General features: G+C 50.4%; 2 protein-coding genes across 3 annotated transcripts in view; one reads left to right on the forward strand and one right to left on the reverse strand.

Annotated features, from left to right (window-relative positions):
- Window positions 1-2,030: 2,030 nt before the first annotated feature.
- On the reverse strand, window positions 2,031-7,772 carry ISCU (iron-sulfur cluster assembly enzyme). The gene is made up of 5 exons (XM_015413238.1): window positions 7,624-7,772; window positions 4,659-4,772; window positions 3,987-4,097; window positions 3,748-3,826; window positions 2,031-2,869 (listed from the first exon to the last, which is right to left on the reverse strand). Exons 1-5 carry the CDS (start codon window positions 7,726-7,728, stop codon window positions 2,772-2,774), a joined length of 507 nt encoding a protein of 168 aa, XP_015268724.1. The 5' UTR covers window positions 7,729-7,772; the 3' UTR covers window positions 2,031-2,771.
- A 4,207-nt stretch (window positions 7,773-11,979) lies between these two features.
- The window catches only part of SART3 (squamous cell carcinoma antigen recognized by T-cells 3), a 26,967-nt gene continuing 15,131 nt past the window's right edge, over window positions 11,980-23,815 (forward strand). For both annotated transcript variants that reach the window (XM_015413229.1, XM_015413230.1), the window contains exons 1-10: window positions 11,980-12,156; window positions 13,898-14,024; window positions 15,492-15,596; window positions 16,435-16,619; window positions 17,159-17,264; window positions 18,824-18,948; window positions 19,684-19,839; window positions 20,947-21,085; window positions 21,660-21,767; window positions 23,240-23,317. In XM_015413229.1, coding sequence (XP_015268715.1) covers window positions 11,989-12,156; window positions 13,898-14,024; window positions 15,492-15,596; window positions 16,435-16,619; window positions 17,159-17,264; window positions 18,824-18,948; window positions 19,684-19,839; window positions 20,947-21,085; window positions 21,660-21,767; window positions 23,240-23,317 — 1,297 coding nt within the window. In that variant the 5' untranslated portion in view covers window positions 11,980-11,988. The remainder of the gene's footprint in view (window positions 12,157-13,897; window positions 14,025-15,491; window positions 15,597-16,434; window positions 16,620-17,158; window positions 17,265-18,823; window positions 18,949-19,683; window positions 19,840-20,946; window positions 21,086-21,659; window positions 21,768-23,239; window positions 23,318-23,815) is intronic.

Raw genomic sequence — 23,815 nt, forward strand, 5'->3', positions numbered from 1 at the left:
CAGCTCTTATCAGAACTACGGCTTGCCCAAGGTCACCCAGCAGCTGCAAGTGGAGGAGTGGGGAATCAAACCCGGTTCTCCCAGATTAGAGTCTGCGCACTTCAGCACGACACCAAACTGGCTCTCAGCACTGCTTTTAACTAAAGAGGTTTCCTTTTTTAAAACTGTTTTTTTTAGTCTCGTTTCCGGCCAGAGGCCTGTTTCGCAGGGATCATTGCCCGCTGCAGACGGTTCGCCCTGTTCTCACATTCAGGGTGGGGTTTCAATGCTTCGTTAGCTTTAATGATTTCATGCTCTCATGACGGGATTGTATCGTACTTCGTGCCCCAGTGAGGCCTCTGCAAAGGTGGCATTCAAAATTTCTGAACAACGAAAGACCCAGGTCCCTTTTGTCACCGATAGATTCGTCTGCCAATATTCCACACAGACCAGGTCTTTAACCTACATTTTGCACAGTATTCTTTCAGTATTTCAGGAACTGAGAAGTGTAAATACTGACCAACGTTTGGTTATGTTCTAGTTGACAGCACTTTTTTCAGTATTATTCCCCAAGGGGGGCCCGAAGCAGCTTACTTCTCCTCTCCTCCATTTTATCCTCACAACAACCCTGTGAAGTAGGGGAAGCTGAGAGACTGTGATTGGCCCAAGGTCACCCAGCAGACTTCCATGGCACGTGTGGGGGTTTGAACCCGGGCCTTCCCGAAACTAGCCCGACACTCTTAACCACGACACCACACTAACGCTCTTCTCAGTATTGGGAGGTATTTTTAAAATATCGGTTTAAATTCTAGAGCAAAGTTTGAGTCCAGGGGCACCTTTAAAACCAACAGGTTTAATTCTGGGTATAAGCTTTCGTGTGTGCTCTATTGCTTCAGACCAGCCTGGTTACTCACCTGCACCAGCCTAAGTTATGTGTGTATACAGGGTAAAGGTTTCACTTGCTCGAAAGCCAGTCGAATCCGACTCTAGGGGATGGTGCTTATCTCCGTTTCCAAGCTGAAGAGCCAGCACTGTCTGAAGACTTCTCCGTGGTCATGTGGCCGGCGTAACTAAATGCCAAGGTGCACGGAACGCTGTTACCTTCCCACCGAAGTGGTACCTATTTATCTACTTGCAATTTCTTGGTTTCAAACTGCTAGGTTGGCAGGAGCTGGGGCCAGAGACGGGAGCTCACTCTGTCATGCAGCACTTGGGTCTCGAACTGACAAACTACAGACCTACCGGTCTGCAGCTCAGCGCCTTAACCTCTGAGCCACCGGGGCCCCTCATACAGGGTAAAACGCACCGTCAAAAGGGAACCTATAGGCCCCTCCTTTGGGTCTTTTCAACATTCTGTCCCCAGCTACTGCCAAGTCTAAACAAAAGCTGTGAGAGGCGCCTGCAAGGCTCGGCCTTGGGCAGGCCTTGAGCACTGGGCCCCCAGCGATCTTTCGCTGGAATGCCTCTGTGAATTCCCCAAGCACCTCTTCAGAGGAATTCCAAGGCCACAAGTTAACGGGCATCCACTAGTGGAGAAACTGTGCAGCAGACGTTTCCCCAAAAATGGGTCTCGGCAAAAACCCACCCCAAGCTTTTGGACTCCGGCTAAACAATCATAGAATGTTAGAGTTGAAAGGGACCTTGCAGGTCATCTAGTCCAACCTCCTGCACTCTGCAGGAGCAGAGCTAAAAGACAGCCCTATGACAGACCCGAAAGATGGTCATCCAGCCTCCGCTCGAAGAAGAGATTGGATTTATACCCCGCCCTTCACTACCCGAAGGAGTCTCAGAGCAGCTGACAAACTCCTTTCCCTTCCCCTCCCCACAACAGACACCCTGTGAGGGAGGTGGGGCTGAGAGAGCTCTAACGAGTGGGGGATCAAACCCGGCTCTTCCAGATTAGAGTCCGCACACTTAACCACGACGCCAAACTGGCTCTCCAGCAAACGTCCAGCAAAGGAGCATCCACCACCTCCCCATGCATGGTACATCAACTCTCTCCCCGTGGTACAGATGGGGAAAAAAAACACACACGACACACACACTATAGCTTAGAGAACAGACATGTATTATTTAGGCATACAATAATATAGCATATTTTGTACATAAGTCTGTCTTTTGTGCATAAACAGCCTGACCAAGGCAAAACCAATACAACAAAAGCATGGATGGTGGAAGAGGTGGCCCGGGCTTTCTTTCCCCTCTGGGCCAAGTGCTTTGCGCAGGCTGCCTCCTTTATGTTAGGCAAGGAGAACAGGGTACTGCCGAACTGAATTGAGCCAGGGGTCCCCCCGCTGTCTTTCTACCTTGCAACCCCACACAGTGTTTTCTTCGACCCCTCCCCCCCTCACACCGGCACCTGCAGGTAATCATCTCTCCCAGGCAACCTGATTTCCACAGGGAAAGCCTTTCCCTTCTCAAACATTTAGGCAACAAAAGCCCACCTCTCTACCTATTTATTCAACATTCACACTAAGGCCTGAGATGACTCTCTTTTTTTTTTTACTAAAGATCAGAGAGAGTCAAATGCTGAAATCACAAGGAGGTTTTATTTTCAGAGGTACGTGGTGATAAGGAACAGCGGGCGGCCAGGGCCCCAAAGTGCAAGGTGATGGCCCACTGCTCTTACCCTGCCCGGTGGTTGTAGTACATTGTGCGTATGAGGGTACGCTCTCCTCTCTCCCCTGTCCTGCAATTCGCTAGAGGCAGGTGGACTGGCTTCCTACTGTAAATGCCCAGTAAATTAAAACGGGAGCGAGAGAGGGCCACAGCTTTGCCAGGAGGGATTCCTGCTACCCGCTGGCTGCATCCTTCCCTGCCTCACCGCCCTTTGGGTCTTGTTTCAGCTTGTAATCCGCTAAGGCCGCCTTGATGGCATCTTCTGCCAGCACTGAGAGGGGAAAGGGAAGAAAAAAAATAATCAAATGATTTCAGAGCAGGAAAACACCAGAAGATTTTTTTTTCTTTAGCTGTTGTGGGTTTTCCGGGTTGTATGGCCGTGGTCTTGGCATTGTTGGACCAGGTCACCGTCACCTGCCTACCATTTTTCTTCTCACCTGACACAGAAAGTTCTCCATCTTTCTGTGTTACACCTCTGAGGATGCCAGTCACAGCTACTGGCGAAACGTCAGGTCCTATAATGTCAAGACTACGGCTGCACAGCCCGGAAAATCTACAACAGCTAATGAACTCCGGCCGTGAAAGCCTTCGACAACATATTTTTTTTGCTTTGTTTGTTTTAAATAAAAGAGAGAGAGAGAGAAGTCCCGAACAGCCAGGCTTCTACCCAGTTACACTTAAGGACTCTCTCCCTTCGCAGAGTTTGCAGCTTCCCCTATGGATCTCTCCTGCTGATCAGTTAATTAACTTAAGAAGCTCACTCATTTCACAAGGCTATTTGGATTGCTGGTTTTAGGAAATAACAGGATATCAATACATCATTTCGGCATCCAAAGCATTTCTAGGGGTATCATCTCTTTTGTACTTTGTGTGGAAAAGAAAACAAAAACCAGAGGTGTTAAACTGGTAGCAGTTGGAAGCTGCAATCTCCATTCTTTCTTAATCCACAGTGGAAGAGATTCCACCTCTGAAGGCAGTTTTTTTCTAGGCGTAAGAGCCTTGCAAATGCTGCATAAGTGGGACAAAGACACTTTTGTTGTATTTTGGGCCCTTTTCTTTCTCAATTCAGATCCAATTCTCCAGCTTCACATTTACCAGGAGGGACCCAATGAGCTAACTAAGTAGGGGGAGTCATCCAAAGTTACTTACTGGAGCAATGAAGCTTGACTGGAGGAAGGCAGAGTTCTTTAGCAATGTCTGTGTTTCTGATCTTCAAGGCTTCATCAACCTGAAATGTACAAGTGTTGCCATTTGGTTGCTATTCCTCCGTCTCTCAGCAGATGCATGCAATCCTGCTCCAGCTGCATTGTGCACGAGGAGGACCGGCTAACGGGCATCAGCACGCTCACCTTCTTTGGACCAAGGCCTATAATACAGACCAGACTTACCGTCTTCCCTTTCACCCATTCAGTAGCCAAGGAACTCGAAGCAATCGCTGACCCACAGCCAAACGTCTTAAACCGGGCATCGACAATTTTTCCTTCTTCATCCACTTCAACCTGAGAAGATTCCAGTGATATTAGTTTCCAAACACTAATTTTTTTTAAAAAAAGCCATCTACCAATAACCAAGAGCGGAAGATAGGAAAAATCCTATTACATTGGACTTGGGGCGAGGGGCCTCGACTTGGGGCAGAGAATCCACTTGGGGGGAGGGGAGGAGATTGGATTTATACCTCACCCTTCTCTACCCAAGGGAGTCTCAGAGCGGCTTACAAACTGCTTTCCCTTCCCCTCCCCACAACAGACACCCGGTGAGGTAGGCGGGGCTGAGAGAGCTCTAACAGAAACCGCATCTTTTTCGAGAACAGCTCTGACAGAACTATGGCTTGCCCAAGGTCATCCAGCAGGTACGAGTGGAGGAGTGGGGAATCAAATCCGGTTCTCCCAGATTAGATTCCACCCACTTAACCATACACCAAACTTAGCACAAGGTCCCAGGTTCAGTCCCGGGGATCTCTGGTGAAAGACAACCTGAAGAGCTGTTGCCAGTCCAAGCCAACAGTACAACTCAGTGTAAGGCAATTTTATATGCAATGCCTTCAGGCCACAATAACTTACTTGCAGTTTCATGACATCGCCACAAGCTGGCGCTCCCACAAGGCCAGTCCCAACATTTTTGGCAGTCTTGTCCAGAGAACCTACATTTCTAGGGTTCTCATAGTGATCTACAACCTGGAACAGAAAGTTCAAAGGCTAACATTTGGCAGGTGTCTACCTCTCAGTTACACAAAGGACTCTGACTAATGCCTGATAGACAAACAGAACTGTTAAGCCCTAAAGCCCCCCCCCCCCAACCCGGGAAACCACGAACGGCCAGAAAATTATGCTCATACCCTTCCCAGTTCACTTGGACTGAATAATTTGGTCTGCCCACAGAACACTAGGGGCAATACATCTCACAGTTTCCCCACAGCTTGACAGATGCATTTACGAACAAGAGACTGACACAGGTTAAATGCAAAATGAGCCTCTAAGCCTCCGAGACTGGCACCATACAAGAGGGAATCGCTACACCTAATGTGCTCTGCATGGGAGCTTCTCAAGCGGAGTCATTACTTCAGTGTGCTGAAATGATACAGCAAGAAAAGACTAGGCTGTACGACTGCCACCCAGTGGAGCACATTTTTTCTAGCCTAAAGCTAGCATTCGCTACGTAGTCCGCTATTCCTTAGAAAGCCTGTGCCAGTTACCTGCAGCAGGTCCTTGTCTCTCCCTCATAAGAAGCTTCACTTCAGAGCCGCATGCCTTCAACGTGCCGTACTGCCCAACGGGCAGTACGGCACGTTGAAGGCATGCGTCTCTGAAGTGAAGCCCTCCCCTTTCCACACTATTCTTAAGACACACCTGCAGCAGCAGCCCAGCAAGGTGACATCCAGTACAAAAGAAATTCAGCACCATAATCAATACCGTACATTAGCAATACCATACCCATGGGCTATGGGATAGGGTTAGGAGGGCCACATTTACATGCCAGGTCAAAGTCTACACCAGGCATGTCCAACTTCGAACAGGTAGTGATCTATTTTTTCCGGCCAAAAGTGCCGGTGATCTACCACCATGAAAATAAAGCTTCAGATTAGATTTTAACCCACTAAAGTTGGGTTCCATCCCCCCCCCCCATTTACAATGCACCTTCTGTCATTTACTGGTAAGCAAATTAAGCAAAAACAAAACAGAGAGACGAAGATCCAGAAAGAACTGCGAACATTTTTTACCACCAAATCATCAAAAAAACCCAAACACCTGTCCAGCAAACCAGGAGACCAAGTGGGGCTGGTGATCTACCTCTGACCCCTCCGCGATCTACTGGTAGATCGCGATCTACCTGTTGGACATACCTGGTGTACACGTGGGTACAAAAGTAAAACAGAGTTCGGGTTCCTCAGAACATAGCAGACGCTGCTATTCTGCCACAAATTGGGTACAAGGACCTCCCTACCTGAGAACTTCCACAGGTCTAAAGACTTGTGTACTTAACGGCCTGTTCACTTTTCCACTCCACTAAGCCCTGGGCCCAAAGGTAACCAGTAGTCCCTCTTTCCCACCCTCCATGGCAGAAGGCTTGCAGAGGCCCACTGTCCTTTCCTGCTGGAGTCCTAGGCAGCAAGGAGGGTGTCATTATTCTTAAACGGCCCACTGATCTGTTAAGGCAGGGATCTCGCTTTTCAAAGTGTGTGCGTATGGGCTAAATCTGCAAAGAGCATCGCCAGGAAAGAAAAAACCCCTAAGAAACACCCCCTTTATCAGAGCCGCTTAATTCTCTTGGCCCCAGTCTAGCAGGCCAGCCGGATGCTCCTCCTCAAGCCTCAGATCATTCTCCGTGCTGGGCCTCACCGCTCCCCACCCCAACTCTACCGGATGCTCCCCCCTCCAAGCTCCACCCCTGTACTCAAGGCTGCCCTAACTTGGATAGCGCAGGCTAGCCAGATCTCAGAAGCTAAATGGGGTCTGCCCTGGTTAGTATTTGGAAGGGAGACCACCAAGGATGACCAAGGTCATGACGCAGTACGGCAAATCACCTCTGAACATCTCTCGCCTTGAAACCTCCCTTACGGCTGGGGTGTCAAACATACAGCCCCGTGGGCCAGAACTGGCCCATCCAGGGCTCTTATCTGGCCTGCAAGAAACTGTTAATTAGAAGAAGAAGAGATTGGATTTGTACCCCGCCCTTCACTACCCAAGGGAGTCTCAGAGCGGCTCACAATCTCCTTTCCCTGCCCCTCCCCACAACAGACACCCTGTGAGGTCGGTGGGGCTGAGAGAGCTCTTGACAGAAACTGCTCTTTTTCAAGGACAGCTCTTGTCAGAACTACGGCTGGCCCAAGGTCACCCAGCCAGGTGCAAGTGGAGGAGTGGGGAATCAAACCCGGTTCTCCCAGATCAGAGTCCGCCCACTTAACCAAACTGGCTCTCTTTTTTACTGCCTTTACTGCCAGATGAAAGAGGCCGTGCAAGGGGCGGTGGAAGTGGGAGGGTGGGCATCAGGGAGACCCTTTTAAGGAAATACTGACAGAGTGCCAATGTTTTAAGCATGCTTGTATTTGCAGTAAAAAATAAATAAATCATTAATTGGGTTTGCCTGCGGCCTTTATATCGTTTATACTTCCCGCACCCGGCATGGCGCGGCTTGGTCGGGCAGAGCGACATTGGTACCAGATCCGGCTCCTGGAACAAAGGGGTCCGACCACTCTGCTTAAGGGGTCGCCCCCAGTCAGGTGCGACTTGACCGCAACAGGCCTAGGGCTGCCAACCTCCAGGAGGAGATCTCCCGGAATGACGTCTGATTTCCAGGAGACAGAAATCAGTTCTCTTGGGGAGGGAGGCAGGAAGAAACCCCCCCAGAGCTGCGCTGGAGGCTGGATTTTACAGCATCCCGCCCCACTGAGACCACCTCCCCAGGCTCCACTTCCAAACCTCCAGGATTCCCCAGCCGGGAGTTGGCAATCTCCCCACCTGGACCCCCGGGGTGCCGCCCCATGCCCGCCAGAGCCGGGCCTCTCAGCCCCTCCGCCGCCTTCCCCACCTTCTCGTGATAGCCCAAGGCCGGCAGGGCCTGCTCCACGCCCGAGCGGGGCTTCAGGAGAGCCGCGGCCGCCGTCCTCACGCCGCTCGCCCTCAGCGCTGCCATCTTGGGTGTTTTGAGAAGACGACACAGGTATGGCAGTGACTCAGGGGGGGGGGATGGCGCGCGGAGATGACGTCGGCCTGCGCGACCCGACAGAGGCAGCCGCGGTCTGTGACGTCAGCCACGCCCCCTTTCGACCACGCCCCTTTCTTCCAGGAAAGGAATTAACTGCTTGCTGCCCGGGAGGTTTGTCGACGCGCAATTAACGCGCGAAGGTGGCGTTTTTGAAACTCGTAGCCCGCGGCTCGTATTAAACGGGAACTGCATGGACTAAGAAGATTTATTTATTTGTTTATTGTAATATTCTCAGTTTTGTACAAAATAGCAACATGCTAGCAAGAAAAAAACATTTGCAACCAACAACAAATGATAGTCTGCTTTTTAACATTAATAACAAATAACATACATAACATAATCTCTGCAGGCAAACCGTGGATCCATTCAATGAGAAATAAGCAAACACGTTTCTACCTCATGAATAACAATATCAACATTTGTATGTCCCACAATTATTTTAACAAAAGGTGACTAAGAGGATTTATGACATTGACACATCGTATTTATTAAACACGAATTGCAGTTGTTAAGAAACTCTTATCGATGGGGTGCAAACTGCTCGGGCGTGTGAGGCGGGAGAGGTGAACGTGGAACACCCACAGACAGAGGCAGTGTATCTTGTCACGCGGAGGACAAAGGACGGCCATCTCCAGCTTCCTCTGCTTGGGAAAAAACATCTGGCTGAAAACAGCTGGGGCAGTCTGAGGCCCCTCGGGTTGCTGGAGCCAGCAGGAAGGGACCTTCCCCTCCCCACCGTGGTCACCCAACAGGCCTGGTGTTTAGCTGTGGGATGCTACAAAAAGAGCCCTGTATGGATGGCCAAGTTCCAGCCACTTCGAAAACATTAGTTTATGAATAAAGAAGAAGAGCGCTGTGTAGCTCACTTCGAAGGAAATTTTATTAGTGCTTACCAGGGATGTCAGATTATTTATTTATTTAGGCTTCTACCCCACCGCAGCAGGCTCAGGGCGGCTCACATCATTACTGCAAATAAACAGTTTCTCAGATAAAATTACAATAGATTACAATAAATCAGGGCTTTTTTTGTAGAAAAATCCCAGCAGGAACTCATTAGCATAATAGGCCACACCCAACAGCAGATACTCATTAGCATATTAGGTCACACCCCATGCCTTCCCTTGGCTTGCGGGGAGCCCGGACTAGCCAGCCCTTGGACAGGCCAGGGAAGTCACTGATCCTTCCAGGCCCCCGCCTCAGAGTCGCTGGGGTGTGTGTGTGTCGCTATCCAGGCCTTCCCTTTGTAGCCACACACACAGAGGTTTTGGCTATACTGGGCGTGGACAGCTCTGAAGCCAGCCGGAACTCCGTTACTGTGCGTTCCTACCCAAAAATAGCCCTGAAAAAAATGAAGTCTAAAACAATACACAAAGTGGTAGCAGGGCCATACAACATGGCGGAAGTCCAGCAATCAGTTTAGGGCATGGTCTGTGTTACATAGGCTAGGCGCAGGCTATTCAATGGTGTTAACAGGTCATTTCCTGCAGGAGCGCACAGGAGCGGAGCTCCAGCAGTAAAGAGCCCAGGGGGCGGGCACATGCGACAAGCCCCACCCCCTGCTCCCAGCAGCCCTCAGTCAGAGCAAGAAGCAGCCAGGTAAGCTGCAGAGCCCCCCCAGGCCCCCAACAGTCCAGTGGCACCTTTAAGGCCAAGTTTTATTCAGGTACAAGCTCTCCCTCCTCTGCCAGGACAGATTTGCATGCCCCCCCCCCAACAGCTAGCAATTCAAAACAGTCCAGTGGAGCCTGAGTGGTGGGTGTGATGACATCCAGTGATGTCAGGGGGTGTGGCGTATGCAAATGAGTCATGCTAATGAGTTATGCTAATGAGCTCCTGCACCTCTTTTTCTACGAAATGACGTTATTGATGTTAAAGTATTAATAATCTTGATGGTATTGGGGCCAGGGCCTCAGATGGTTACAGGCGGCTCCTTAATCGAATGCCTGGTGGAAGAGCTCCGTTCTACAGGCCCTGCAGAAATAACGCTTTCTCCAAGGCCAAATAGCGTGCTTCATGATGCTTGGGCTTGGTACAGTTGCCAGTTGACACAGACGGTCTGGTATTTTCACTGAAAAAACCTGGTTCGATACTAGACAACCTTAGGTGACACTGCATTTTTTTGTCCCCAGAAGGTAGCATTTCTCCTAATGGAAATGTAAGTAAAGCGGACTCTTCTTCCCCATCCTTGATGTGCTAGTCTAAATGTTCTCAGGGGGTCCCCTGAGTGGTGGCAGCAGTTACCAAGTTCTTTCCAGGGAATCCTTCCTCGAAGGAAGTTTCTCCATCAAGGAAAGCCCCCTTTCCCCCCTTCCTTTCATTGCCTGGTCTGCCACATGGGAATCCCTCTACAGTGAAAAGGGCTAGGTTTGCCAATCTCCAGGTAAGGCCTGGAGATCTGCCAGAATGGCAACTGACCTCCAGATTACAGAGGCCCCGGTCACATGGGCCAGATAACGCAGGGGGGGGGGAGGTGTGGCTGTTCGCCTTGGAGCAAAATAAAGCGTGGAAGCCCGATCACACAGTCCCCTGAGTCTCTGTGCTTCGGCTGTTAGCTGGCGATCACACGGCGATGCTGCAGTGTAGCAAAGAAGCGGCGCAGCGCAATCACACAAGCATTTCGCGTTTGTACGCATGTGCAGTTCTGCAGAGCAGCACTGATTTCAGTTTCGTGTTTGTGTGCATGCGCTTACGAAAAACATCTGGTTTGCGACGGGATGTGGACGGGTGCCAGATGTCATGGGATACTATCATTCCCGGCGTGTTTTCCGGATACTCGTGCACGTTCCTTGGTACCTTTTAACTCCACATCTTCGGCGGGATGCCACGGGTTGGCCATGGGTGCGCTCCACTTCCCAGATTTTGCTGTCTGATCGCGCCCCGAAAATCCGCCCAACATTCATGCCTTTTGCACGGCAAATTCTCCGTGTGACAGGGGCCAGAGATCAGTTTCCCCGCAGTAAAGCAACGTTGACTCTGGTGGCACCTTTAAGACCAACAGACTTTTATTCTGGGTATTTGTTGGTCAGAAGGGTACCACTGGACTCAAACTTTGCTCTGCTGCTTCAGATCGACATGGATACCAGTGTTCCCTCTAAGCTGAGTTAAGTGAGAGCTAGCTAGGTCATAATTTTTAGCCTCCGGCTCACACATTTTTTAGGGGCCAGAGATCAGTTTCCCCGCAGTAAAGCAACGTTGACTCTGGTGGCACCTTTAAGACCAACAGACTTTTATTCTGGGTATTTGTTGGTCAGAAGGGTACCACTGGACTCAAACTTTGCTCTGCTGCTTCAGATCGACATGGATACCAGTGTTCCCTCTAAGCTGAGTTAAGTGAGAGCTAGCTAGGTCATAATTTTTAGCCTCCGGCTCACACATTTTTTGTCTTGGCTCAGGAAGGAGGGCTCCAGAAGAGCAAACTAATTGATGCAGCAGCCCAATCGCTCGCTCACAACTTTGGTGCCAGGAGCTCACAAAATAGAATTTTTGCTCACAGGACTCCGCAGTTGAGAGGGAGCATTGGCGGCTACCCACTTGAATCTACCTTACTGGCAGAAAAAACAGCTTGGGGGGGGGGGGAAGGGGCTTTGTAGGATGATATCCCAATGAGGTCCTGCCCTCCCCAAACCGCACCCTCCACCACTAAGTCTCCAGGAATTTCCCCAACCCAAAGTTGGCAACGCTTCGCTACTGCCTTGTTTTCCTAGGGCAAGTCTAGCACGCTCTTGTTGTCAGCACCCCCTGCACTCATTGGCGCAAGCTAGCCCGCCGACCTCCGATTGGCCATTGCGAGGGACGCGGCAGCCCCGCCACACTCCTCATGGCAGCTCAATTCCCCCTTCCCGAAAGTCCAAGCGGGAGCGTGCTCCACACTGACCTTCCTCGAAGCCCCCGCACCGCTAAACCGTTCAATGGCCGCCTTCATAGCTGCCTGTTTGAAAACTAACAATTAGAGTCGTTGTCCCTCGTCCCACTCGGGTTCGCGAGCGATCTCATTACAACTTCTTCCTGGGGCTGAGGGAAACTCGGGTTCCACAAGACGGTTTGGCGGCGCGGCCGTTCCGGGGCGGTGTTTTGATCCGGGCAGTGCGCGGGGCAGCCCCACCGCCGTTAGGGCCAGGGCCGGGGCCGGGGCTTCGCGTCAGGGCGGAGAGGCGGGCGGCGGGCCTGAGAGGCGGCGGCTGGGGCAAGATGGCGGCGGGTGGCGGAGCTGAGGCGGCCGCGGCCGAGGAGGAGCTGCGCGAGGCGGGAGACTCGGAGGACGACGGCGGGGAGAAGGCCGAGGAGACCTCGGAGGAGTCCTCGGGCGAGGATGAGGAAAAGGAGAACGAGGCCGAGATCCAGCGCCTGGAGGAGCAGGTGAGGGGCGCCCCCCTCGGCCCCACCGCCCCTCTCGTGGGAGTCTCAGCCCGCCTCTCTGCATGAGTCTCTGTATGAGTCTCTGCCTGTCTCTCTGCATGAATCTCTGTTCGGGTGCGGCTTCTTAAGGCGCTTGGAGCAGCTGGGTGCCTTTTCTCTTTTTGCGAGGGAAGGATTGTGCCTGCCAGCGTTGCCAACCTCCAGGCAGGGCACGGAGTTCCCCCGAATGAACACCCCCCCCCCGGGTTCTTCTGTAGGAAATGGCAGCTTTGGAGGGCGGGGCGGGCTTTGCACAGAACCCAGAAACAAATGGGAAACTAGTGGAGAAAGGAACAAGATTTGGTTCCTGGACAGACTATGTCAGTCAACACGCTGGAGCGCAGTGGTCTCCGCCCACTGGAGTTCCCAGTCTTCAAGGGCAGCCCCAGGCAGAGTGCATTGCAGTAATCTATACGTTTTCTCTCTTTTTTTGTATTTTCTATACTGGGTGTGTGTGTGTGTATATAGGGGCCGCGGCGGCTCAGAGGTTAGGACGCTGAGCTGCAGACCGGAAGGTTGGTAGCTCGGCAGTTCGAAACCTGAGTGCCGCGTGACGGAGTGAGCTCCCGTTTCTGGCCCCTGCCAACCTAGCAGTTCGAAAGCAAGAAGATGCAAGTACATAAATAGGTACCGCTTTGGTGGAAAGGTGACAGCGTTCAGCGTGTCTCGGCGTTTAGTCAAGCCGGCCACGTGACCATGAAAATGTCTTCGGACAGCGCTGGCACTTTGGCTTGGAAGCGGAGATGAGCACTGCCCCTTAAGAGTCGGATTCAACTGGCTGTCGAGCAAGGGAAACCTTTACTATGTGTGTGCACGCACCTGGAAGTCACGACAACCTCTGGTGACTGACCCCTGCTGGAGATCTGGAGGATATTCAGAGAGGTGGCAGAAGAAAGACTTGCCCCTGCCTCTGTTATTCCAAGGAGGTCTCCCTTCCGAGTACTTGCCAGAGTAAACCCTGCTTAGCTTCCGAGATTTGACAAGACCGGGCTTGCCTGCACCATCCAGGTCAGGGTGCAGCAATCTAATCTAGATGTTACCATAGTGGCAAGAGCTTTTCTGTTCACGAAAGCTGGACAGAAGCTCGTGAAAGGTACCCTTGGCCACCACTGTTTTATAGGGGCTTCAGTATAAAGGTTTCTAATTTACAACCAAAGAAGACAGCATGACAGGGCTGTGCTGAGCACCGCTTTCAAGTTGTCAATCCTCATCCTTGAGAGCCACCTATATGAAGCAGCACAGCTGTGGTTGCCAACCTCCAGTTGGGGCCTGGAGATCTCCTGGAATCTTCAGAGTGTAGAGATCAGTTCTCCTAGAGAAAATGGCTCTTTTGAAGGTCAGACTCTATGGTATCATACCCCAGTGGGGTCCCTCCCCAGCACTGCTTTCCCTAGGGTCCAAACCTCTCATCTCCAAAACTTCCCAAGTTTAAATTGGCAGCTGTAAGCACAGCAAGGTGCTGTGCACATTCCACTGGCAAGTGGCGACCAGAGCTGCTGTGCCTTGAAGAAACACGTGTAGCCCAAGAATTGGCTGTGAGTGGTGAGAATGTGTGGAATGCTGTAGAATAGAATTCTTTCTAGTGACCCTGATTACCTCAAGAACACTACTGCAAGGGGACAACCTTTGAGTCTTGATTGAGTGAGCAAATGCTAGCTGTTTGTCTTATCAATAAAGCCTTGCTCTGTTGCCTTCCTTTAAGCTGTCCATCAACGCATTTGACTATAACTGTCACCTGGACCTGATAAAATTGTTGCGCCAGGAAGGAGAGCTGGTGAAACTTCAAAGAGCCCGCCAGAAGATGAGCGAACTCTTTCCTCTCACTGAAGGTAGGTGATGTGATTTGGCTTGATTTTTTTCAATGATTACTCTGTTATACTGTCTTTTTAAATGCTTAAAACCTTTTTAAAAGTTTAAAATTAACTTTTATGGTGTATGGCCTATAGGCTTTTAAACCTAATCAACTGAACTGAATTGAAACTTAAAGCTGTTAGGACTGTTCTAGGAGGAGCGATATACTTTTGCATAAACTACAAAAAGGCGTTATTCTTCTCACCCCTTATGCTTCTGATATTTGTGAAATCTGTGTGTGGCAGTTGAGGATTTCTAGAGTAAACTTTTGGTGTAAAGGGACCAACAGTTTATCAGCATGGATTGTCAGGAGAGATGGGAGCGGTATCCTCTGAATAACCCCGGACAGAGACTCTGCAGAGCTGCAGGAATAAATATTGTTTTATGTCGAAAAAGCATGCATTGAATTTGATGACCGTCTTGGTACAAAACAGCACAGAGAGTGGTCATCGCCAAGAACCTTTAGGAATGCTCTGAACCTGCCTACTAAATTTTTCTTGCTCTGACCTGGATGGCACAGGCTAGCCCAGTCTCATCAGATCTTCGAAGCTAAGCATGATCGGTCCTGGTTAATACGTGGATGGGAGGCCAAGAAGCAAGTCCAGAGCAGCTACACAGAGGGAGGCAGTGGCAAGCCACCTCTGAACATCTCTTGCCTTGGAAACCCTACAGGGTTGCCATAACGCAGCTGTGACTTGTCACTTTCCACCACCAAATCTTGCTTTGATACTTAATGACATCTCACACTAAGCCACGTGGTTGCGTTGTATTAACTGCTTGGAAAACTCACTGGAAGGCTGGCTAACTTGCCCATCTCACATGCAGACTTACTGGTGACTGTGGCAGTTCAAGTATCTTTAAATTCCATGTTCAGATGTGGAGGTATGTCTCCCCCCCCCCTTCCCTTCTAATTTTGTTGAGTCCTGTTGGTTGTGGAAGGCCTTCTTTGAGCTGAGAGCATCCTTGTAGTGAGTCCTGCCTCCTTTCGTTTTGTTACATTCCTCAGACCTGCCGTAGAAGGTCACTTTTGGAAAGTCAGAAGCCCTTGAGGACTAAGGGCTAAGCTTTTCAGTGTCATGCCGCCACGCTACCCTGTTATGCTTCTTTTGAATGCTGACAGGTCACTCATTTATTTATTTAAAATGATAGATGTGCTGCTGCTCATCTGTTGCACAGTCAGGATGTATGTTCTAAGTTTCAATACCACTTTTGTATTAGGAATTGCAGGCTCCAAATTGCTTAATGTTCTCTGGAACAATGCATTGTCTTAAACACACTCAAGCACTGATGTGTCAAGATGGCAAAACTCAACAAAAGTTTTAGTGCAGCCGCCTTCAGCATATTCTGGAAAGCTCTTCCTCTCTCTCAAGCTTCTTTAAATATATTAATTGCCTTTTTATATAAGTGAGTAGTATAACTCTATGGATTGTGCCCATGTCTTGCAGAGATCTGGCTAGATTGGCTGAAGGATGAGATTCGAATGGCATCAGATGACTCAGAGCGGGAGAAAGTCTATGATCTCTTTGAGAGGGCTGTGAAAGACTACATCTGTAAGTTTTCTATTTTGGAAAAACAGTCTTTGTTTTATGGATTAGAATTTCATAGTCGAGTGTTAAAAATGGGCTTTAAAGGAAATTTGAAAGAGTGCGAACTAACACGATTGTCCTTTCATATTGTACAATTCAGATTTGAAAGATGGTCTCATTCAAGCTGGTTCTCCAGTTCCAAGTATTCCTCGCTGTCTCTTATGTTTATTGCTTCTGTGCCCTTGCTAGCCTTGCACTTTGTTAAAGCAGGGGCTTCCGGGAAGATTAAATAGAATCAGAAGAATGTAAACCTAAGTTAGTTCCAGCCCATTTTGAAGTAGAGGTGCGAATGAGTGCTTGAACAGAGAAATCCGTCAAGGCACTCTTATTAGAGAGAAGCAGGGGTCATTTCCTGCAGGAGTGCACAGGAGCAGAGCTCCGGCAGTAAAGAGCCCAGGGGGCGGGCACATGCAACAAGCCCCACCCCCTGCTCCCAGCAGCCCTCAGTCTGAACAAGAAGCAGCCAGGTAAGCTGCAGAGCCCCTGCCCCCTGGTCCAAAACAGTCCAGTGGCACCTTTAAGACCAGGTTTTATTCAGGTACAAGCTCTCCCTCCTCTGTGAGGACAGATCTGCACGTCCCCCCCCCCCAATAGCTAGCAATCCAAAAGAGTTCAGTGGAGCCTGAGCGGTGGGTGTTGCCTTCTGACACACTTCCGGTGAGGTAAGGGGGTGTGGCATATTCAAATAGGTTATGCTAATGAGCTCCTGCACCTCTTTTTCTGCGAAATGACCCCTGGAGAGAAGGATAGATCTGCCCCCCTGGCAGAACTGAGTTCGTGATGTCTGTCTGATGTCCCTTAGGTCCTGAAATCTGGCTCGAGTACGCCCAGTACTCAATTGGTGGCATCGGCCAGGAGGGAGGCATCGAGAAAGTTCGCGCCATATTTGAAAGGGCGCTGACGGCCGTTGGTCTTCACGTGACGAAGGGATCTGCCATCTGGGAGGCCTTCCGAGAGTTCGAAAATGCCATTCTGGAAACAGTGCAGGTAAAGCGTCTGCCTCCTTGCCCACTGTGAATATGTGTATGAGGTGTGTTCCTGAGGTGGGGCTGCATTTCTTTGGTGAAAAGAGCACCTTGTGGTTAAGCTGCCACTCTGCCTCTAGCTGATGGGGTGGGGCTAATCCAGTGTGAGGGCATTAACCGTTTCTGGCTACTGGTGCTCTTCTTTTGAGTCTAGTGATGATTAGAGGAGGGGCACTTTTGGAGGGAGAGAGGAAGGTCGGTGCCAGAGGGAGGGCGAAGGCTCCATCCTCTCTGTCGGGCCACCACTTTCCTTTTTTCTCTGTCTTGCTCACTCCCCACCCACAACAAGGACAGTGAATGGTTTTCCCATTCATCAGCTTCGGGCCCATCAGGAAACCATGTTGTGCTGGCATGGAGTTTATATGCTCGGGATGAGCGTGCTGCCTTGCTTATGATGAGGAGGGGCGGGCTATGCTGCCTTGCTTGGGCCTCTCGCCTTCTCTTTGTCAATGGGCGGCTTTCAGCCTTCTGATGCCCTCCACCCTCTCTCTGCCCTGGCAGCCGGCAGCTGGCAGCGTTCCGTCCCCCGAGCAGCAGCAGACCACCGGCGCGCAGCTCGAAAAGATCCACGCACTCTTCAGGCGCCAGCTGGGGATTCCGCTGCTGGGTAAGGACCCCTGAGCTTTCACGGCTGCCCTCTGAGGCTGCCTCTGTCGGAAGGAGCATCGCCTGTGGCAAAGCCGTTCCGCTGGCAAAGGACCTTCCAGCAGAGGATGGGGGGGTTGCTGGGAACCTGGCAGAGGGAGGGGAGCAGTGGCTCAGTGGAAGAGCCTTTGCTTTGCATGCAGAAGGTCTCAGGTTCAATTACTGGCATCTTCAGGTGGGTCAGGTGCAAGGCTCCCTCTAAGCGGTGGAGTCTTCTGAGCCAAAGTTCTACTTTGTGAACTGCTGGCATGAAAGTTGTGAGCCAGCGATTTGGCTACTGCATAAATCAGTTTGCTCTGGAGCCCTCCTTCCCGAGCTAAGACAAAAATGTGTGAACCGGAGGCTAAAAAACTGTGAGCTAGCTCACACTAACTCAGCTTAGAGGGAACACTGGTCAGGTGGCAGGCAGTGTTCCCTCTAAGCTGAGTTAGTGTGAGCTAGCTCACAGTTTTTTAGCCTCCAGCTCGCACATTTTTGCCTTTGCTCAGGAAGGATTCCCCACTCCTCCACTTGCACCTGCTGATGTGACCTTGGGTCAGTCACAAGCTCTGGCACAGCTGTCCTTGAAAAAGAGCAGTTTGTGTCAGAGTTCTCTCAGCCCCACCCACCTCACAGGGTGTCTGTTGTGGGGAGGGGAAGGGAAAGGAGTTTCTAAGCTGCTCTGAGACTGAGTGAAGGGCGGGGTATAAATCCAATCTCCTCTTCTTCTAATGATACCGGAAATATTTTGTGTCAGGCTTTGTCTCTCCCCTCTGTTGCTTTGTATCCCAGTGGTCCCCATCCTTTCCGAGTTTGTGGGCCCCTTTGGAATGCACTCGGGCTTCTTCTGCGGGGGTGGGGGGACAACCACAACATGATTGCCAGGGGAGGTGGAGCCCCACCCCCACAGAAGACACCCGAGCACAGAGGCACAAGGGGAGTGATTTTTAAAAATACACTGGGGAAAAGGAGAGAGAGAACATAACCAACGCTGTGGGGGCAGCTGCCCCCAAAACAGTGTTATTTTAATTTGCACGGCCAGTGAAATCTCGAGTGTCCAATCAGAAGTTCCGGGCAGGAACCCTCAATTAGCCCCACCCACTTTCTAAAAAAGCTTGGCAGGCACCAGGAGAGGCGTCTGGGAGTGTCGTGGTGCCCACGGGCACCCTATTGGGGACTCCTGTTCTTGGTTTTGTTTTTCTGACAGTCAGGAAGCTTCTGGTTTCAGTCTCGTGAATGCCAGGCTCCCCAGGCGCACAAGAGCCTTGGCGTTAGTGCAGACGTCTGCCTGTAATGTAAGCGTACTTTAAGAGAGGGGTTTTTAGAGGAAGCCCATGAATTCACCAGCCTACGAACAGTGAGCTCAGAATTGAGCCTTCTTCATCAGGAAGAGGTGCTCCAGCCAAGGGCTCGCGGTGGCTGCCGGGCTCTCTGCTCAGGCTGTTCATGGCTCTCTCTCTCTCTCAGACTGCCTCAGAACTGAACTCATATCCTGCTATTAAAAATCTTAGCCTCTCAGTGTTTTTACGCCTTCCTGTCCAGACATGGAGACCACTTATGCCGAATACGAAGAATGGTCCGAGGAGCCGATCCCAGAAGCGGTCGTCAAGAACTACAAGAGGGCTTTGCAGCAGTTGCAGAAGTGCAAACCCTACGAAGAAGCTCTGGTAAGCGGAGCCCCCATCCTTGGCCATGGGAAGAGGGTTTTTTGTTTCTCCAATTGACAGCAATGCAAATAATGTTGGGACAACTAGGTAATATATTACATATATATGTTATAACAAAACTTCGCTTTATAAGGTCAGTGTAAATATTGTCAGCTCCTTTGAATTCAGGGATGCCTTAAAAAAACACTGTAAGAATTGTTTGTCACCAGATTTAGACGTTTTGGTTACACAAAACATAGTTTATGAACTGCTTTCTGCCTTTGTCATCCAAACAATCGTTGTGGTAATCTTACAGTTTTCCAGAAGGCAGCACAAGCTTTGAGAGCGACTCGTGCAGGGCTGTCTCTTCATGTTTTTGCTGTAGTTTGGGTCCTACTGCATTGTTGCTTGGAGGTCTTTACTGTGTGATCAAATTGTTTTTTGTGACCGCTTTCGGTCTCAGTGGGGAAGGTGTAATTACATGTCAGTGAAGTAAGTTAATAGAGGGATTTGAACCCAGGTGCGACTCGCTATCTGCTGGGTCTCCCGTGTCCCAATCAACCACCCTCCTAGAATTCACAGCTATGTTCCCCCCCCAAAAAAAAACCTCGCTCTCGTTTGGGTCTAGTACACCTGAAGCCTTCCTGTGCTTGGATCACATAGTCCAAACTTTGTACAGAACAGACTGTGCCATTTCTCCCCTCTTCCCTGACGTGCTCCAATGGCTTCCTCTCTCTCCTCTTGCTTTCTTCACAGCTGGTTGCCGAGACACCAAAGCTGGCAGAATATCAAGCCTATATTGACTTTGAGATGAAGGGCGGGGACCCGGCTCGCATCCAGCTGATTTATGAGCGAGCCCTGGCAGAGAACTGCCTCGTGCCAGACCTCTGGGCTCAGTACACTCAGTATCTGGTAAGGAGCCGAGAGCAGGTGACTTCCTGGGGGGTCATGTGCGTCTCTTTCCTCCCAGCTTTGCTGCTAACTGTTTTAACCACAGCTGTGCGTTCTAAAAGGGTTAACATTCTACACACTGGCAATCCTGAGACCTGTTGCATGTTTGCGTTCAGTTTGTTGTAGTGGTTAAGTGGGCAGACTCTAATCTGGGAGAACCGGGGTTGATTCCCCACTCCTCCACTTGCACCTGCTGATGTGACCTTGGGTCAGTCACAAGCTCTGTCCTTGAAAAAGAGCAGTTTGTGTCAGAGTTCTCTCAGCCCCACCCACCTCAAAAGGTGTCTGTTGTGGGGAGGGGGAGGGAAAGGAGTTTGTAAGCCGCTCTGAGACTCCCAAGTGAAGGGTGGGGTATAAATCCAATCTCTTATTTTCTTCTTCTTCCTCTTCAAGATATGCGTTTTTGTATTGATAATTGTTTGTGGGAATAAGCAGGCTGCTGAAGATATTCCTCTTAACCCCCCAAATCTTACTCCTTTTCTGAACTCACATGAAGCTGCCTTAAACCGAATCAAACCATCAGTCCATCAAGGTCAGCACTGTCTACTCAGACTGGCTGTGGCTCTCCAGGGTCTCAGGCTGAGGTCTTTCACATCAACTACTGCCTGGTCCTTTTAACTGGAGATACTGGGGATTGAACCTGGGACTTTCTGCATGACAAGCAGAATCTTAATCACTGAGCTGCGGCCCCATATTATCCATATGCTTTTGATGGAACTTCTCCATAGGGGTTTTTTGTTGTTGTTCAGTCGCACAGTCGAGTCCGACTCTTCGTGACCCCATGGACCACATCGCGCCAGTCCCTCCTGTCTTCCATCGTGCTCCGGAGTTTGCTTAATTTCATGTTCGTTGCATCGATAACACTGTCTAACCATCTCAACTGTTACTGTCCCCTTCTTCTTTAGAAGTGTGCTTTAAAAAAAAATCTTTTGCCATCCCCTTCTTCTTTAGAAGTGTGCTTTTTAAAAAAAAAACAGAGATTTTTCAGGAAACGGAATTATCTGGTGGAAGCAATGTGGACTCACAGCCCTGGCCTGAATCCCTGAATTGTGGTGTTTTATTTCCCAGGACAGACAGCTGAAGGTGAAAGAGCTGGTGCTTTCTGCGCATGAGCGGGCGGTCAGGAATTGTCCCTGGACTGTCAAGCTGTGGAAGCAGTACCTGCTGGCTACAGAGAGGCATGAAGTACAGCATCAGCTCATTTCTGGTAAAGAGAAGTTGTTGAAATAAAGATTGCATCCGATGATTTTTCCCTTCCCAAGAACTCCGAGAACCTTCTTGCCAATGCTTCTGTTTTGTCTGAACTGTGGAGTTGTGCAGGTGGGGTCAGTGTTCCTTGGTCAGTTTGGCACTTCGTCGCGGGCAGTGTTCCCTCTAAGCTGAGTTAGTGTGAGGTAGCTCACAGTTTTCTAGCCTCCGGCTCACATATTTTTGTCATAGCTCAGGAAGGGTGGCTCCAGAGCAAACTAATTTATGCAGTAGCCAAATCGCTTGCTCACAACTTTAATGCCAGTAGCTCACAAAGTAGGATTTTTAGAGGGTTTATTGGTCAGTTTAGAGGGTGCATTGGTCCCTGGGTGTCTTTTCTGCCCAAGTGAGTTCCTCTTGAGGAAGCACAGTCTTCAGAGCATAATGGCCTCATGTGCCTCTGATTTGGGGGGGGGGGCGGGGCTGCTGATGTGATTTTCTGGGACTGAGTCCTGAATAATTTCCCGCTGCTAAATGGGTTTGGACTGTGGCTGAAGTCACATCTTTGTTCTCCCCCCCCCCATCTCTCTTAGAAAATTTCCAAAAGGCTTTAAACGCTGGCTTCATCCAAGCTACTGACTATGTGGAAATCTGGCAGGCATACCTGGACTATCTGCGAAGACGGGTGGATTTTACTCAAGGTAATTGGGTTGTGGCTCAGGACGGGGGGAATTCCAACTGCTTATTGGGAGCCTTCAGGCCAGGCCTTGTTTTGAGGTCTGGTTTGCACAATCGGTTTGCGAGCTGGTCAGTTCTTTTTTGGCTGGGCTGTATCACTTCAGGTGCAGGTAAACTGAATGCTTTTCTCTACAAGAGACCCAGTTTGGTGTAGTGGTTAAGTGCGCGGACTCTACTCTGGGAGATCCGGGTTTGATTCCCCACTCCTCCACTTGCAACTGCTGGATGACCTTGGGCAAGCCATAGTTCTGGCACAGCTGTTCTTGAAAAAGGGCAGTTTCTGTCAGAGCTCTCTCAGCCCCACCTTCCTCACAGGGTATCTGTTGTGGGGAGGGGAAGGAGTTTGTAAGCCACTCTGGGACTCCCGAGTGAAGGGTGGGGTATAAATCCAATCTTTTCTTCTTTTGCACACCCCCCCCCCCCCCCCCACCTCCTCCCCCCTCACAACAACCACGGCAGGGGAAGGCAAGGCTAAACTGCTTTCCCCTGACAGCCAAGCCTCATTTTGCATTCCCACGTGGTACAGACCACGGACAGGATTATTCCCTCACTCACTGTGTCTGAGAATCAGGCCTCCTCGTCCAGTTTATTCCTGGGCTCTGCCAGGGAAGTCTGGAGGCGTTTGGTTTTTGCTAAAAGGCTCTTTGGTAGGAACTGGTGAAGGTTGAAAGCTGGTTAAAGTTGCATGTGTACCTTGAGTTGCAGCTGCTATTTTAATTGTTGATAAGAGTGGAGAGTTGCCCACTGCAAGAGATGAAGGGACAGGTCTATCAATGGCTCCTAGCCACAGTGACTGTGGGGAACCTCCATGTTCAGACACAGCCAGCCTCTTAATCCCATTGCTGGAGACAGCATCAGAGGAAGGCCTCGGCCCCTGTGCCCTGTTTTTGGACCTCTAGAGGAACTGGTTGGCCACTGTATGAGACGGGATGGTGGACTAGATGGACCCTCACTGGTCTGGTCCAGCAGGGCTCTTCTGGTGTTCTTATGAAGGCCTCGGCCTCTATGCCCTGTTTTTGGACCTCCAGAGGAACTTGCTGGCCACTATGTGAGACAGGATGCTGGACTAGATGGACCCTCCAGCAGGGCTCTTCTGGTGTTCTTATGAAGACCTCGGCCTCTATGCCCTGTTTTTGGACCTCCAGAGGAACTGGCTGGCCACTGTGCGAAACAGGATACTGGACTAGATGGCCCATTGGTCCGATCCGGCAGGGCTCTTCTGATATTCTTAAGGCCCAGATTCTGTCTGTGGCTCTTGCTTTTTATACGCCAGAAGTGACCTTTCTCCCTGAAAGTGTTCTGAAACATGGATTTACTTATTTATCTTTGCTGTGACCATTTTGGCCGGACCCTGCAAGCAAAGTGTTCTTTCCCAGTTCTTTCTGCCTGTCCTCTCTTCCTCCCAAATACACATCTGTCGCGTGATGTCTTTCAGACTCCAGTAAAGAGCTGGAAGATCTGAGGTCAGCGTTTGCCCATGCTGTGGAATACCTGAAGCAAGAAGTGGAAGAACGTAAGCGGGGCCTTTTTATTTGTGTGTGTGTGTTTGCGCCCCGGAGAAGCAGAACTGAAATCTTAAAAAGGGAGTTTAGTAAGTCCTTTTTGTGCAAGAAGTCTGAAGCCAGAATGGTCTCCCCTTTTGCCTGAATGGGCCTCTTCAGGCAGTGGAAGCGGCAGCTCAGCCTCCCCTCCTTCCCCTGGTTTCCAGGCTAGAGGAGCCCTGCAGAATCTGACCCCGAAGGCCACTTAGCCCAGCACTGAGCTCTTCTGGAACCTCAGCAGCTTGCCCCCATCACCTGGCTCTCCAAGCTAGACTGCCTCTGAACTGGGAGCTTCTAAGGAAGGCTGTCATCCTTGCGGTTGCTACCAGTCCGAGAAGGATGTGAAAGTGCTTGAATCCTCTGGCTTCCTTGTAGAAGACCCACCTGTGGCAAATGGGGAGGGAAGGAAGGGGCCCAGAAGGGAAGGGTTTTTGATGCGAAGCCCCAGCTTACAGCATCCTGCCACCCCG

Source organism: Gekko japonicus, unplaced genomic scaffold (assembly GCF_001447785.1).
Source record: "Gekko japonicus isolate JY-2015 unplaced genomic scaffold, Gekko_japonicus_V1.1 scaffold10, whole genome shotgun sequence".
Taxonomy (NCBI): domain Eukaryota; kingdom Metazoa; phylum Chordata; class Lepidosauria; order Squamata; family Gekkonidae; genus Gekko; species Gekko japonicus.